General features: G+C 38.4%; 2 protein-coding genes across 3 annotated transcripts; both read right to left on the reverse strand.

Annotated features, from left to right (window-relative positions):
- Nucleotides 1-83: 83 nt before the first annotated feature.
- LOC125901699 (E3 ubiquitin/ISG15 ligase TRIM25-like) lies at nucleotides 84-10395 on the reverse strand. The gene is made up of 7 exons (XM_049597543.1): nucleotides 9699-10395; nucleotides 6667-6762; nucleotides 6280-6513; nucleotides 4058-4217; nucleotides 3869-3970; nucleotides 3344-3442; nucleotides 84-1456 (listed from the first exon to the last, which is right to left on the reverse strand). The coding sequence occupies exons 1-7, from the start codon at nucleotides 10296-10298 to the stop codon at nucleotides 1389-1391; spliced, it is 1359 nt and encodes a 452-aa protein (XP_049453500.1). The 5' UTR covers nucleotides 10299-10395; the 3' UTR covers nucleotides 84-1388.
- Nucleotides 10396-11228: 833 nt separating this feature from the next.
- On the reverse strand, nucleotides 11229-16756 carry LOC125901980 (protein THEM6-like). Of its 2 annotated transcripts, XM_049598045.1 has the most exons (3): nucleotides 16611-16756; nucleotides 14409-14913; nucleotides 11229-13194 (listed from the first exon to the last, which is right to left on the reverse strand). In XM_049598045.1, exons 2-3 carry the CDS (start codon nucleotides 14907-14909, stop codon nucleotides 13087-13089), a joined length of 609 nt encoding a protein of 202 aa, XP_049454002.1. In that variant the 5' UTR covers nucleotides 14910-14913; nucleotides 16611-16756; the 3' UTR covers nucleotides 11229-13086. The 2 variants fall into 2 exon arrangements, with proteins under 2 accessions (XP_049454002.1, XP_049454001.1); XM_049598044.1 differs by lacking the exon at nucleotides 16611-16756 and having other exon boundaries at nucleotides 14409-14924.
- Nucleotides 16757-16977: the final 221 nt, after the last annotated feature.

The raw sequence follows: 16977 nt of genomic DNA on the forward strand, positions 1-16977 counted from the left end.
CGAACACCTTGTGCCCATATTTGTTCAAAGTACAATGAAATGCAAACCTGCTTCTAGGCAAATAAACAACACCCTTGGGAAAGTCTAGTTTGTACATGTGTGTTTATTTTTTTAATGCCTGCATGTCACAAATCACAATATATTATTACACATGTCTGTAAAGCAACAAAATGATTGTTTTGTAGGTTCAGGTAAAAATTAAAAATAATTATAAAAGCAAAACCTTGTTAAAAAAAAAAGACAAAGTAAAACTTGACCAAGTTTCAAGGCAGTTACTGAAATTAGATGTAGTGAGTCAGTCTAGCTATGTGTTGCTTAATGCTGCTTAAAGGGACAGTTCACCGTGTAATCAAATTATATATTCATTCTCTTACCTGTAGTGCTACTTATCAGTCTAGACAGTTTTGGTGTGTGTTGGAGATAGTGGCCATTCTCCCGAATATAAAGGATTGTGGTGCTCAAAGCGCCAAAATAATAGTAATAACAAGAATAATAATAATAATAATAATAGTAATAAATAAATTTGAAAAACTCAACAGCAATGTCTCTTTCCAGAAATCATCACCTGGTTACTCAAGATAATCCACAGACCTTATTGTGAGCAGTTTCATGTAGGAACTATTTTCTTGCTACGAACCTACACCTGCCAACCGTATCACCACGCAGAAGGAAGTGTGCATCTACTCATGAACAAGAGGCTCATGCTAACGACTGCTTGAGATGTAAACATCAATGGCGTCCCCCTCGGGTGAGCTACAACATGACCTATCTCAGTGGTGCTAGGTGAGCTAGCAGTAGATGCACTCTTCCTTCAGTGTGGTGACGTGGTTGGCAGGAGCAGTTCAGTAGAAAGAACAGTTCCTACATGAAACTGCTCACAACAAGGTCTGTCGATGATCTTGAGTAACCGGGTCATAATTTATGAAAAAGAGACATTGCTGTTGAGTTTTTCTTTTTTTTGGGGCACTTTGAGCACCACAAGCTGAGTGCCAACTAGTTCCATTATGTTTGAGAGAGGGCAGACATCTCTACGGCCGATATCTCAAGCACTCGGCAGCCCACACCAAAATGACTGAGATTACCAAATAGCACTACAGGGAAGAGGCAAAATATGTGTTTTGGACTTTGGCGTGAACTGTCCCTTTAATACTACTGCGTCAATGTGATCTTCTGTGACACCTATAACTTTCCTTATCTCTTTCCAACCTGAACTACAGGTTCACTGATCGCTGAAAACACAGCAATTATAATGAATACCAAAAGATGAATTATTAAATATACAATCCATAGGTGTCAGTACAGATTTGTGAGAGAAGAGCACTGAGGTATAACGACATTCAACCCATGTAGGTGCGTGTGAAATGTTGATTCTGATGTCCGCTACGAGTCTATTTCCTCCGGGGGTGAGCGCGTCGCTGGAGGTGCCTCTGTCTGGATCCTGAGGAGAGTTTGGACCCTGAGCAGACACAACAGGGGTTATTAGTCCACACTGTAACTGTAGGGCACCCTCAGGTGACAAAGATGGTTGCAAATCAAATAAATATTCTCCCAGACATGATCTGCAGAACTATTTTCCAGATGATGCAATGTCATGAAATGTCATTTCAACATCAGTGATCATACTATTAAAAAAAGAAAACCACATACACTAAATATTTGCATTAAAAAAAACACTAAATTACCTGAGATGGAAAATTTAAATCTACAAGGCTTCTTTTATTTCAAAGATTTAAAGGGGCTTTATGTGAGATTCAGAGTGTGCGTTTGGACATGGTTCTCAACATGGAGGTGGATGAGCTAACGGTGCTAACTTCACGAACAGCAGTAAACAACGGCAGCAGTACTGACAGAGCCAACGGTGTTAACCAGGGGGGAACTAGAGGATGGGCACTACTCTTCCACAATGATGTCATCTCTTATATTAGTGATGACTGCCATATGAGCATGGCGCAAAGTGGGGCTGAGGAACTAGGCAGTGGCTTCAATCCAGATCACAATAAAGCAAAGATGACAACACACACAGAGGCAGCATCACTCTCTGTTCAAGACGCCACTACCCCCTTTATCCTTACACTGACCTGTGTTTTTTTTATTGATACATACTTATATATTGCTTTGTATTATTTCCCACCAATGCTTCCTGCTTGTACTTTCCCTCCACTGCTGTGATGTCACAGAGCCTTTAAATGCCTACCACTCACCAGACTTAAGTGTTTCCTAGAATGTTTGCATCATATGAAGTTGATGCAAGTTTTCATAATTTGACACCAAACTTTGGCGATCAAAAGAGTGACAGGTGCACAGAAAATGTTACAGCTTTCTAACCAGGTATCACAGATGCAATTTGCATGTATTTGCAGGTGTTTTGGTGCGATAACAGATCCATGTAAAATATACTCTGCATAGACGTTTGACACACACCGCCCAGCTCTTCAGGCAGTCTTCACAGAGCCACTCAAAGTCTGAAGGTAAATTTGACTTTACAAGAAGACTACTACAAAAACTCTACAGACAATTAGTGGTGGATTTTACATACAAAACATGAGACCAACTTATACAATATGATGAATTATTATAGATTAAACTACTCAACAGTGAGTAGTTGAAGTGATCTCCACCTCAACATGCTGTAACACTGTAATGCTGCTTTTTTAGCAACTAGAGCTGCAACTGTTAATGGTTTAATCAATTAGTTATCAACTATTAAATTAATTGGCAGGTAATTTTATAATTAATTAACTGGTTTGAGTCATTTTTTAAGGAAAAAAAGTCAAAATTCTCTAATTCCAGCTTCTTACATATGAATATTTTCTGGTTTCTTTCCTCCTTCATGACAGTAGACTGAATATTTTTGGGTTGAGAACAAAACAAGATATTTGAGGATGTTATTTTGGGCTTTGGGAAACACTGACATTTTTCACCATTTTCTGAAATTTAGATCAAACATCTAATCAGTTAATGTGAAAATAATAAACAGTTTGAAAATGAAAATAAGTTGCAGCCACATTTATAATGCATCAGTGATTACAGCCCAGTCACGTAATATAACTCTCTCTTGGGGTTCATTCTGTAGCTTCATGAGTACTTTTACTTTTGATACTTTAAGTACATTTACTGCTAATATTTTCTGTACTTCTACTTAAGTTAGAATATGGATGCAAGACGTTTATTTGTATGGGAGAATTTTCTTTCTGTCACTACAATAATAACATTTGTGTTTCAATTTGCTTTAGGTTTTCTTGTGTAAAACTGGTTCTGCCCACTGTTTAATGCTGAAATACATTACATTTCTGATACCAGCATAAGATGATATGGTAGACAAAATATGGCAAATAATATTTACCAAATGGTGAGAAGGAAAAGGTGGGCACGGCAGGTCCTGGTGAGAGGAAAGGGTTGAAAGGGTTCACAGGACTTTGGTCCAGGCCAGGTGGAGGGTTGACTGCCAGCACAAAGAGAACAAACACTGTTACTGCAAAGTCTCAGCTGTCCAAACTGTCACCGTGTGCTGCACTGTCGTCATTCCGCTTGTGCACATTCAGCAAAGTCTGCTGTAAACAAACAAGTTGAGTAAGGTGTTTGTGCGGCATGATGATGATGATGAGGTTAGGATGAGATGCACAAACTAACTGGGTAAAATTTAAGGCTTTTACTTAAAAGTACAGAGCTTTGTCCGGTTATATGAATCCTACAAAGTTTAACAACATGTCTTTAAACGTGATTCAAGATGCATTTATGTCATCATTGAGCTGTTTAAGTTGAGACATGCATCCCTGACTGGCAAAAGTTTCGGGGTGTCTTCACACCTGTATCAAAAGCTGTAATTTTCTATCTAAATCATCCACATCATATTCAAACAGAGACTCACCAAGTGTTGCTTGCATTGGCACATCTGAATCACTTTGCCTCGGCTGTGTTGTGTCCAGAGGTGCAGCAGGATTTTGAGGGCCTACAATCTCTATCTCTCTCACTACAAAAAGAGAAACTCACATGAATCAGAGCTGACATAATGATTTGTATCTGATAAAAACACAAATGTGATATGTACGGTATCTACCTCTCTCGTAGATGCTGACAAATCCTCCCTGGCAGACCTCCTGCAACAGCCCTTTAAAATCTGACACGGCTGTCATCACCGGGCCGAAGGTGAGACTGGGGTCACAGGTGACCGAGGGCAGAGTTGACAGCACGGGCGGAGCCTGGACAGACTGAACGCTCTGGAATGACAAACACAAACACAGAGACAGAGAGCTTGAGATGTGTTGAAAAATCTGTCTGGTATCCAGTGTCGAGGTTCAGATCCTTGACTCAAAGTTCTGGTGTGTGGGATTTGGTGACATCTAGTGGTGAGGTTGCAGAACTGACACTTCTCCAATATGCCAGGTGTGTAGGAGAACTACAGTGTCCGATGCTAAAACACCAAGACACGAATCACCCTATCTAAAGCTGGTGTTTGATTTGTCCGTTCTGGGCTACTGTAGAAACAACACAGAGGACTCCACTGAAGAGAATCTACTTTGTACGTAGATAAATGGCTCATTCTAACATAACAAAACGGTAATACTAGCACAACAATTCTCAATTTTAAGTGATTACACCCTAATGAAAACACAGTTATTAATACTGTATGCCGGGGCGTCAGTGACTTAGTGGTAGAGCAGGCGCCCCATGTACAAGGCTGTTGCCGCAGCGGCCCGGGCTCAACTCCAGTCTGTGGCCCTTTGCTGCATGTCACTCCCTCTCTCTCCCCCTTCACACTTGTCTGTCCTATCTATTAAAGGCTAAAAATGCCCCAAAAAATATCTTTTAAAAAAACCAAAAAAAATAAAAAAACAAAAAACTGTATGCCATTCCACTTAGATGCCCCTAAATTCTACACACTGGACCTTAAAGTAAAAGCTGTTAAACCACACTATAGACTAAAGATGGCTGTGTAGCCGAAGCGTTTCTGGTCAGTTTTCTTTTGTTTCTTTTTGTTTTTCACACTATGGTAGCACTTGTTATATATTTTTGTATATATTTTTGATGGACCATTAAACATGCTACCTTAACATCCATCAACCTCTGGAATGGACAATCCATTTTTCTGATCAGTGTGCGAGCTTTTCCTGCTTTCTTCTTGACAATTTTTTGCCCACGCACCTGATGTGAGTTTTTCTTTGGACTTGTAATAAGAGCACAAACACCCTTGTTTTCTTTTTCTTTGTACTTACAAAAAAGTGCTTAGGTGTTGTCAGCATGACAACTTTATGATTATGATTTTATACCTAATAGTTATAATCGTGAATTTTGTCTCGTCATGTTATTAACTTTTATTGTATATTACAGAATTGTTTAATTTTATGATTTATAGATATATTGGTGCTTGTTTTTTTTTTTTTAACTGTGTCTTATAAGGTGTCCTTGAGTGCTCTGAGCGGCGCCTATAAATAAAATGCATTATCATTCTTAATAATAATAATAATAATAATAATATTAATAATAAAATATACCTCAAGTATCAAAAGTACTTACTATGCAAAAAGGACTTTTTTGATAGTGTTTTATTTTATATATATTATACCTCAAACCGTATTTTCTTAAAACAAATGAAAGAATCTGTATTTGCAGTGAAAATATTTTTGTTGCTAAATTAACTTGTTTAAAAATGTTTTGCAAATGAGTGTCTGTAGCTTTAAGAAATGACAAATTGGGCAGTGAATTCATTTTTACATTTTAGAAAATACTTGAAACAAGCTCATCAGCTTGGAATATGCTTGAAACACCTTATGTTTACCATTTAAAAATCAAAATAAGACTGTAAAAAATAAATAAAGAAGGAGACTTTGAACACTGACTAAAGCATCATATTTCATAAACTGCTCATGTGTTTTGAAGGTAAAGTCTTCAGATGTCATGTATTAAAGGTATACTATGCAGGGTTTTCCTAAAAAATGTAAAGCCTGAATCTGGGGTTGGCTTCACTTTGACCTTCGCTGGTGAGCACTGAAGGAGAGGATGGGGATGAAGAGTGATGCAGAGATGTCCGGTTTACTGTTGTACAGGTAGGTGCCAGCGGTTAGCTTAGTTAGCTTGGTAAAGTATCGACAAATGTAACATTTGAATGGTGTGCAGTAACTGAGACTTCCTGCATTGTATACTGGTAATATATTGACAATATTTCCCTCTGAAATATAGAAGTATAACGCAACAGAAAACAGAAATACTCATGTACTAAATGTACTGACTAACTTCTGTTTGTTATTTCTGTACTGACGGTGTCAGTGTGAGAGCTGCTACCTGAAGGAAATGGACGTGGTCCTCAGTGTGGGAGAGTTTGTCCAGCTCAGCCTCGTTCTTCTTCAGCTCAGCGATCTCCCTCTGGATCCTCTCCAGCAGCTGCTCGGCCTGACTGACGGCCGTCTTCTCTTGGGCTTTGATGAGCTCTCTCACCTCGAAACGTTTCAGCTCGATCGACCGAATCAGTTCGGTGAAGACGGCGTCACTCTCCTCAGCTGCTGCCCGAGCAGAGCGCTGGAGGGGACACAGAGCAACACATAAGGCTTTGTCTCAGTTCTTACATTATGAGCTGTTGACAGATATCTGGAGGAAGGGAGACATATTTTAACATCTAGGTATTGATCCACTGTATTTATATATCAGATCAAACAGGATGTTGGCACTTACAGTGAGAGAGAAAATGGCTTGTTTGATCTCCTGGACTCCTTTTTCCCTTTGATGGATTTTCAGCTGAGAGCTCTGCTTCATGTCACCAAGCTCCCTCTGAGGACAGATATTATAAAAACTTTACATTACCGTCACTTCACTTCAAGGACAAATCTGAGTATCTGGTTGTCTTATATCGTTGATGTGTTCATGTCATTGTGTTCATCAGTATATAAAGTTTATCACTTAATAAATGTCCCTGTGCGTGCCAAGGCTTAGTTCGGTTTCCAGTTTAGGATTTACGAGCTGGTATCGCTTCATTCTCAGCTGCTGGGTCACTTAGAGTCGTGGGGTTTGATTACAGACATAATAGACATGATAATAAAAACCTTAAGACTTTTTGAAACCCTGTATCAAATGTGTGAAACATTCTGCTTATGAAGACAGTAAAGAGCCATCTAGTAGCTCTGTCTCATCAGACCAGATTGAGATTACAAACCCCCCTGTGTTTAAACTGATCAAACATGGACTAGATTAACATGAAGACTGCAGAGACTGTTTCAGACTAATTAAAGATGAATCTACTTAGATTTTTTTTTAAACTTAGACTATTTAAAACTTAGCTTTAGATGAATCAAATTTGAATTTTTTAAAACAGGCAATTTCACTTTTCCTCCATCTGAACCAGGGGCTGTATTCACACAGCTTCCTCGTACTAAGAGTTGCTCCTAGTGACAAAGTTCAAAGACAGTTCTTAGAATTAAGCATTTCCCCTTAGAATTAAGACAAGGTCCTGGTGCAGATAACAGTTATTCACAAAACACCTTAGCCATTTAGAGAGCTCCTTAGGTTAAAAACTATAATGAGCTGAGAGGAGTTCTTTTAAGAGGCTTAAGAGTTTAAGCAGAGGAGAAATTGGTGGAAACACAAAGAGGTCAGAGGAATATTCTCCAAACACTGGGTGACAGTGAGTTAATGAAATGCCATAGATTAGATGGTGCAGGTTTTAAGTCTGTGGTCGATCTCATCAGAGATGTGCTCACACCTCCCACCCAACACAATAACAATATCATGCTAGAAATGCAGTGATCACAACACTGAGATATTTGGAGAACTGGAAGGATGCAACAGAGCAGCAGTGATGACTTGGGTCTGTCCCAGCTTTCCATCAGCAGAGTGATCACACTAACAAAGACAACACTTTCACAGTTTCATATTGTGATGCAGTTCATTTCAGTTTTAATGGGTGTCCACATCCTACAGTCTCACAAAAGGACAACCAATCACATCTGTTAAAAGAATGTGCCATGCCTAGCAACATGGTCAACCACACACCTCCTTGATAAGGTCAAAGTTTCTGTCCCTTCCTTATTCAGAGTCTCCTAACTCACTCCTAAAGCTAGGACTCCTTACTAAATATTTTTCAGTGAAGTGGGAGCTCTCTGAGAGTATTCTCAGAATGTTTGTGAATACAGCATCAGATTTAAAACTGTACACATTACGGAAAAGTTTTGAAATTATATTTATTATAAAGATATGAAACACAATACTTTCTTTCAGAGGGAACATATTCATATTTTGTTTGTAAATTGTGTGTTTTTGTGAATTGCTGTGTTTTCCTTCAACTGAACATGTTTAGTGTTCTACTAGTAAAGAGACCTTGATCTCAATGAGACTAGCTGCTTAAACACAGGATTAAAGTTTAAAGAATGAGAACTTTAAGCGAGAAAATCAATTGTACACATTAAAATATCTTTTTCAATTAAAATCTTCTTTTAAAACAGTATGCTCAAGCAGTTTGAATGCCAAGTGTACTTCTTTTCCTCAGTATGGAACCAGTGTATATTTTGTTTGGAAACTGTATGATTGTGCAGAAGCATATTGAATATCTTTCATCTCTCCCTGAAAATAAGATGATCGCAATTATAATGGAGACACCCCTGGTGAATAAGTTAACATTTTTAGCTGAATGAAATCACCATGAAACTTCCCCAGTTGATTATTTACACTATTTTCTAGGAAAAAAGTTTTCCAAAATGTTATGTTTGAATATGCAAATAAGGCATCATCTAAAGAACTATATGTGAATTTTCACACTTTCCAGAACAACACTCTGAACATTTGATTAAGTCAGGTTTAAAAAAATTATTTAATTTTGTTGAAAACTCAGAGGTTTTTATAGAATATATTTTGGGTATCTCTTTTTATCACTTCATAAATCAGAAAACACTGTAAATAGCCATTGAAAATCCATTTTCGCAATGTTTTTAGGAATGTAATGTTATATAAATCAGGCTGTGAATGATGTATGAATAAACCCCTCTGTAAAAACCTTCAGGATATTGGTAGGAATAAAAGTGGAAAATTTGGTGTCAGTAAGTGCTGTTGAAGTTGAGATTTTTTGGCTCAGAGTAAGAAAAAAAACTGATTATGAGAAAACAGCCTTCAGAAATATGTTTCATAAAATTTTATATATTTTTAGACAAAAGCTAAGACCATGAAACCAGTTCATTACCTTTATACTGCAAGTTTTATGATATTAAATGTGTGAATATGCAAATGGTGCGTTATCTACTTAATTAAGCACTTTCATATACATTTCCAGGGCAGAAATCTGAACTAAAATAATCATCTAAATGTGCATTTCATATGTTTTCTTTCCACTAGTCTGAAAGTAGACATGCTATGGAAAGAAAACAGCCCAAAATTTCAAAAGCAGTGTATGAAACATTGTGTTTTCACCTGGGTTGTCTCACCTTAAATACAATGAGATGCATTTTTAGTGTATGTGTGTAATGTTGTGTGCGGTGTGCCAGTGTCAAAGACACATTTCCAAGTTATGCAAATGTAAAGAACAATAGGAAATCTGTATCTAGAATATAAAAATAATTGTATTAAGATTAAATATTTATATAAAAAAAAAGAACCTGTGAAACCCTCAGCAGTTGGGAAGAGACAATGTCACTGCTGTGAGCCATCCAGACCACATCAGATCAATCTAAACCAGAACTATTGCTGATCAAATCAATCAGATGATTGATTGGTTTGATTACCTGCTTCTGCTGTATCTCTGCCTCAGCCAGCACCGTGTCGTGCCCTTTGTGTTCATCAGTCAGACACAGGTAACAGATGCACTGCTTGTCGGTGCGGCAGTACACCTCCAGCAGCTTGTCGTGTCGGCCACAGATCGTCTCCTGGAGCTTTTTGGAGGCCGACACCAGCTTGTGTTTCTTGAACGCAGCAGACTCGTAGTGGGGCTGCAGGTGGAGGTCGCAGTAGGAGGCCAGACACACCAGACAGGACTTGACAGCTTTGTTTTTCCTCCCGGTGCAGACGTCGCACCCAACGTCGTCGGCCTCGGCGAAACTTTGACTCACAGGTGTCGCCGTGGCCTCCTGGAGTCCAGTCTTTTTGAATTTCTCCACCACGTCGGCCAACATGGTGTTTCTGGCGAGCACCGGCCTCGGGTTGAAGTTGTGCCTGCACTGCGGACACACGAAGATCCCCAGGTAGTCGTCCTGGTCCCAGTAGTTCTGGATACAGTCCCAGCAGTAGCTGTGTCCGCAGGGGATGGTCACTGGGTCCTTCAGCACGTCCAGACATATCGAGCAGTTGAACTGGTCCTTGTCCAGGACCACTCCGGCTTGAGCCATCGTCGACAAACGCAGGAGAAAGTGTAGAAAATGAGCGAATACACAGGAATCTGACAGACACACAGCTGCTGCTTTGTTTACAGGAAGTGAAAAGAAGGGGGCGTGGTCAAAGGAGCGTCACCGGAAACAGTAGCAGGGCATTTAAGCTTTAAAAACGCAAAAATAAAAAATAAAATAAAATAAACCCGCAAATAATAATGATAATAATAATCTTTAAAATAGCGTAATTTTAAATACTGTAATCTTACTTGTATTAATCAAAGATCGCAAAATGGGAACAGTTAGGGACTATTCATTACTTATGAGGGGGGAAGGAGTGCGGCAAAAATGGGAGGAATATCAGATAATTTTTTAAGCACTGGGGAGGGACTTATGTTTTTTATTTTGGCTTGCAGGAGGGGCATACAAATTCAAATGATTGTATTTTGCATTTATTTTACTGCCAATTTTTTAAGAAAATATATTTATTCATATTTTCTTTTTAAAATTGCCAAAATTACACCACTTATCTTCACCAGAAGGTCTCATTTCTAGGTCTCATAAAATCTGGCTAAAATAATAATAATAATTATTATTATTATGATTATTTAATATTTGCAGGAGTAAAAACCAAGGCTTTTTTCAACTCAGAATTTTGTCTTCAACTTTTAACTTTTGACTTTCAAACACCAACTGGTAAATTGAAAAAATCTAACTAATTTATGGCAGAGGGAGAGTCCTGCATGTTTCTCCAGTCACTCAGAGAGGCTCAAGGAAAAATATTTGTAGCTTTAGGGAGGGTCAAAATTAAAATATAATAAATAAAATAAATTAAAAATCAAAGTCACACCCCAGCCACCCCTGCCTATGATAAATAAAGAACAGTCCCTTCTGACAGTTTTATTTCATGTAAGCTTTTAATTTTTTTCTCTATGTTGTGAATCCTTGTTTTTGTAATTAGTACATTTACTCAAGTACTGTACATTTTGAGGTACTTAACTTGAATATTTCTATTTACTGATATTTCATACATATAATCCGTCACAGTTCAGTGTACTTTAGGGCAGATACAATAACCACATTTTATAATGATGATTTTTAATGTTAAATATTAATTGGAAATCGTAAACACAACTGTCAAATAAATATTGTGCAGTAAAACGTACATTATTTCCCTCTGTAAGGGAGTGAAGTTGACATACAATATAAATTAGCAGGAAATTGAAAGTACCTCAAAATTGTGCTTGAATACATATACACATTCCACCACTGCCAAAAGCCATGTAATATGCCCCAAAAGTTTTATTTTTATTTTGTTAACTTCATCTAAAAGGACGTCACAGGGCAATGAGATCCAGTTTCACCAACTCTGAACAACAAAGAAAACAAATTGTTGAACACACACACACTTCAGACTTACATAAAGAGTTTAACTGTTTGTAGAGAGTAAACATCAACTTCATTCTGCTGAGATCCTGGAACACATTACATACTGACTGGACTGGTCAAACACACATAACCAGTGGCATTACCGAGTTAAATACTTAATCAGGTATAAATACTGGTCTTTAATATAGAACCACACCCGACAGTACCCTAGTAGCTCAGGTTATTGCTGAATAACAACCATTTTAAAGGCAAGCCCAGTGTGACCCAAACATAGTTTCCACTGCATTTTTTAATTTAAAATTCTCTAAATAATTAACAAACACAATACATGGAGTTTAGTACATCAATCCATTTCAATGGATATTAAATAATACAAGTGGAAAAGAAAAGGACAGTGAATATCTTCAGACTTAAATAAATTAAACAGGATTTTCAGTGCATCAGCAACATAAATAACAGGTTAGACATACATCTTTAAAAATGATTTTGTCTCCTCTTCATACAGAACAATACAATACTTTGGTCACAAAATAAAGCTTTGATGCATTAAAGGGAGGCTTCAAGATTTAACAAGCCAAACATCGTCCTCACATTAACGTTTCTCTTGCATTGCAGGTTTGGAAAAGTTGCCAGCAACCTCGTATCAGCATTTGCTTATTATGCCTATTAACTTGTATCCGAGCAGTTTCTCTCACAGTGACATGCAACTCCAATCAAGAAGCCCACCCTTTAAATGCATGAGTCATACAGTCTGTAAAAACAATACTGGACTGATTAAAAGTATCCTTCGAAATCAAATAGTCCCTTTCAGATTGTTAACAAGAATTAAGTTTGTCTACTCACTTGGGATACTTTGTGCAAAATGTTCATGACGTCCATTCAAGCATTTCATCACATCTACGTTTTTTTTTCTTGTAAAAAGTTATAATGCTCTGAAACTACGGCTAATCAAGAGAAACAGGCACAAAAGAAATCTTCTGTGTGTTCTAAAACATGCATTGATGTCAGTGGAAGATTAACTTTTGCTTGACATGCTTATCTGACGTTAGAGGATTTCTGCTAAAAATGAGAATGAAGATGTCTAAAGCCGGTCTGTGCGCTATGAGGATAAAGCTACGTTCTTGTGTCACTATGTTCTCAAAGAACTTTCAATATGATCCCAATGCATACAGTGCATTTTAAAATATGGAATACCCTACAGTTCAAGTTTTCGTAAGTTCAGTACTTCTGTTCACATCATACAAAAATACACAGCAGGAGGGATCGACCCCGAAACAGAGACAAATGGAATCTTGTGAATCAACTCAAAACTCTACGACGTTTAACGGTCTGTGTGCTTGTATGTGTACTGTATATGTGCGTGCAATGCAAATGATATGTGGGTGTACACTCATGATACATGGTGTCATGGTGTGGGGCTTCACTTGTTCTTCCCTTCCAGGCCGCTCTCTGCTCTCAGAGCCTGGCTGCTGGCTGAGATGAAGCTGATCCAGTGTTTGAGGTCCTCGGGAAATTCGGGGCACTCGATCTGCACACAAATACAAAGTTAGCAGAACGCCAAAGTAAAATAAAGCTGAAACTATTAGTCGATTGACATTAATAGGCAAGAATTTTTACATTTTTATTTTTTTCATTTTGAGCAAAACTGAAATAATTCCCAGCTTCCCAAAATGTGAGGATTTAAGTTCGGTTGCACAAAGCACCTTGAGTTAAGATTTTCCTTAAAGTCCAAGTTAAGGTTACTTAAAAAACAACAACGGTTGAACAAAACATTCTTAAGTCTTCCCCTTAAGGTTTCTTTAAAATGTCTCCTTTAGGATTTAAGGTTTACTCCTTATCTTGGTCTTCTACTTGAGGAAGTTATATACTTAAGTAAGTAATACTAAGTACGGACAGAAACATAAGGTACCTCTAACTCCATCTTAACCACAACATGGCTGAGTTTATGGAGAAAAATGAGAAAACCTGACCATCCCAAGATGAGTGTCCCGCGACTGAGAGAACCCAATGTACACACTTTATGATGAGCAACTGATTGTGCATCTTTTGCATTTTACCAGAAGTTGAATTATGATTTGACGTTTGGGGTTGGATCACTCAGCTTTCCAAAACTGAGCTCATCCAGTCCTTCACAATTAATGATTGTGCTGTGGTTTTATGCAACGGAATCTTTCCAGTCAGTTATTGGCGAGGGATTTCATGTAAACCTTAAGTGTCATACTTAAGGAGTTCACTAAATATTTTTATGTTTTTAAGTGTTGTTTGGGCGGAAAAAACAATTTAATATCACTTGCGATTTTAAGAAAATGTAATGGGTCTTACAGTATTTCTTGATAAAATGATTCATCAAATTGCAGCTAATTTATTGGCACAAGACAAATATCTATTAAAGATATTGTTAGCAGGAAAACGAGACTGGTTACAGATCGAACCTCCAACAAAGACTGACTGGACCGATATTGTAACGAGAATGACTTTTTTGCAAAATCCACGGGTTGATGAATTTAAGCAATAGGAAAAAATGAATTATGTTTGTCCACATATGATTAATGATCCTTTACTGCATGAACTGGCATCCATCGGTATAATTTTTGTATGAGTTCATAGTTAACCAACTGCTGTTTTTGTTGTATTGCTATTCTTCCTACAAAAAAAGGTATATTCAAAATAAGATCATAATTGTCAGTTGCACCATAACCACAGTCATATTATTACTGTTTTCCATCTCTACCTATTTCTCACCTTCCTTTTGCAGACAAACTCGATAATAGTCTCCGGGCTGCAGTGCACCACATTCTGCCTGCAGAGCATGATCGCAGAGACAAAACCATCTCTCTTGGACACAAAGCGCTGCTCCAAGTAAAACGCCTTCTCATCCCATCCCAATATTTTGGTCCGAATCTCAAAAGCCTCACGGAAGGCCAGCGAGCGCCGGTACCGGATGGTGGAGGCCCCTACCACCAATCTGGCCCCCAGTTTGCGCGAGGCCATGAAGAGCCCGTTTCGCATGTAATGGTGGAAGCGGGCAAAGTCACACTCTCTTAGATATCGAGAGTTGTTCATGTGGCCCATGTAGTCCAAATCATGGGGGAGGACCATGCCGTCAATGCTTTGCTCGGCCAACAAGTCCCATATTCTGGGTAGGAACCACGCCTCAAAGAACACCTGGGCCCCCCGCAGGAAGTACCATACATCCAGTGTGCAGAAGAGCAGGAGGAGGGCACCCAGCACCAGCAGCAACATCTCTCTGGAACACATAAGATAAAAACTAATTGATCCCCAACAGAAAAAAAATGTTGGACAGCAACTTGTGCAGATAAAAGATCAAGTTAAAGAAGTACAAAATAAGAGGTACATACAGTTAAATATAAATAGAATAAAAATATAAATCAATACTGAACAAAAATTTAAATGCAACAATTTTGTTTTTGTTTTCATATTTCACATGTTTAAATTAAAAATCTTCATTTTTTATTGACTCAACCATCCATGTTAGTGTGCACTTCTCCATTTCCAAGATAATCCATCCACCTGACAGGTGTGGCATATCGAAATGCTGATTAAATAGCAGCATTACTACACAGGTGTGTCCTGGGATGGTCACAATAAACTGAATGTTAATTTCACTACCATAACATGTCTCCAGTGTCGTTTCCATTAATTTGGCAGTAAATCCAACCAGTCTCACAACTGCTGACCACTTGTACCCACACCAGCTCAGGACCTCCACATGCAGCATCTTCACCTGCAAGATCATCTAAGACCAGCCACCCAGACAGCTAATTGTGCAAACTGTCAGAAGCCATCTCAGGGAAGCTCATCTGCGTGCTCGTTGTCCTCACTGGGGTCTGGACCTAACAGCAGTTCATCATTGTAACTGACTTGTGCGGCTGGTTGGATGTACTGCCAAATTCACAGAATTTACATAGGAGACAGCTTTTGGCAGTAAAATGATTCACAGGTTCACAGGCAACAGCCCTGGTGGACACTCTGCAGTCAGCATACGAACTGCACGCTCTCTCAAACTGACCATCCCAAGGCACATCTGCGTAGTAATGATGCTGTTTAATCAGCATCTTGGTGTGCCACACCTGTCAGGTGGATGGATTATCTTGAAAAATTAGTGCTCGCTAACACAGATTTTAACAAATTTGTGACCAAAATTTGAGAGAAATACATCTACTGAGTGCATAAAAATACTATTAACTTTAACTAAAACCTGTTAAAAATGGGAACAAAAACAAAAGTGCTGCGTTTAAATTTGGTTTGGTTTATATATGGACATTTTGGGAGAAAACTGCAAGGTAAAGTGACATGGTGTGGTCAAACAGTGGTGTGATAAACAGCAGCAGAGTCAGCAGGCAGACGATATGATAAAGTAGTGATACTTGGAGATTTGATGCACATATAATATAGTAATAGTATGGTGTAATGTAATAATAAATATTAGTGACAAGCATTAAAAACTCATTTTAAGGTAAATGATATGCCACATATTTACAATTCCAAAGCCAATGACATTAATTTCCTTTAAAAATGCTTACATAAAGGAGTTAGTGTTTTCTAAATTCATGACCACACTGTATTTAATCATATGTACCTTTGACCTCATCAATGTCAGTGCAGATGTGTAGAAAAGCAATAGGTTAATGTTTTTTTCTCCACTCGTTAGCTTAATATTCATGCTGACATATTGAAGCATCACATCCCCGTCATTTCCCACTTCAACCTTGAGGGCTTCACTCAGATGAACGGAGCGCAACCTGCTGTGACAGCCAAATCTGTTAGCTTAGCTGCTAGCTACCGGCACTTGGTGGCCTTGCAGAGTACAGACTCTGGCTGCACTACGCTGCTTCTCTTCTTCTTTGTTTTTAGTTTCCACCATGTCAAAATTTAAATAGTTAAAAATACGGTAGAATTGTTTTTTATGGGCGTAAAACTTACCGTGCGTCCAGTAACGAGCCCTACCATGGGATGCGGTGCAACTTGAACAGAAACCACAGATAGAAACCGGTAGAATGAATGAACATAACTTCCGGGTGCGTGACGTCGCGCAATCTTCTTCTATGAGCTTCAATGGCAGGCGGCGTCCTCAGTGCTTTACCGCCATCTTCTGGAGGTAGTTAATTCCTACAGTGTACAGCCTCCAGCTTGAATGGTCTAGAGCAGAGGCGTCAAACTCATTTTTAGTTCATCAGGGGCCACATACAGTCTGATTTGATCAGAGGTGGGCTGGACCTATGAAACTATTCAAATTCAAAATCAAAGTGTATTTGTGGGAGGAATGGAAAGTATTCTCCCATCATACAAC

Source organism: Epinephelus fuscoguttatus, linkage group LG15 (genome assembly GCF_011397635.1).
Source record: "Epinephelus fuscoguttatus linkage group LG15, E.fuscoguttatus.final_Chr_v1".
In the NCBI taxonomy this organism is placed as follows: Eukaryota; Metazoa; Chordata; class Actinopteri; order Perciformes; family Serranidae; genus Epinephelus; species Epinephelus fuscoguttatus.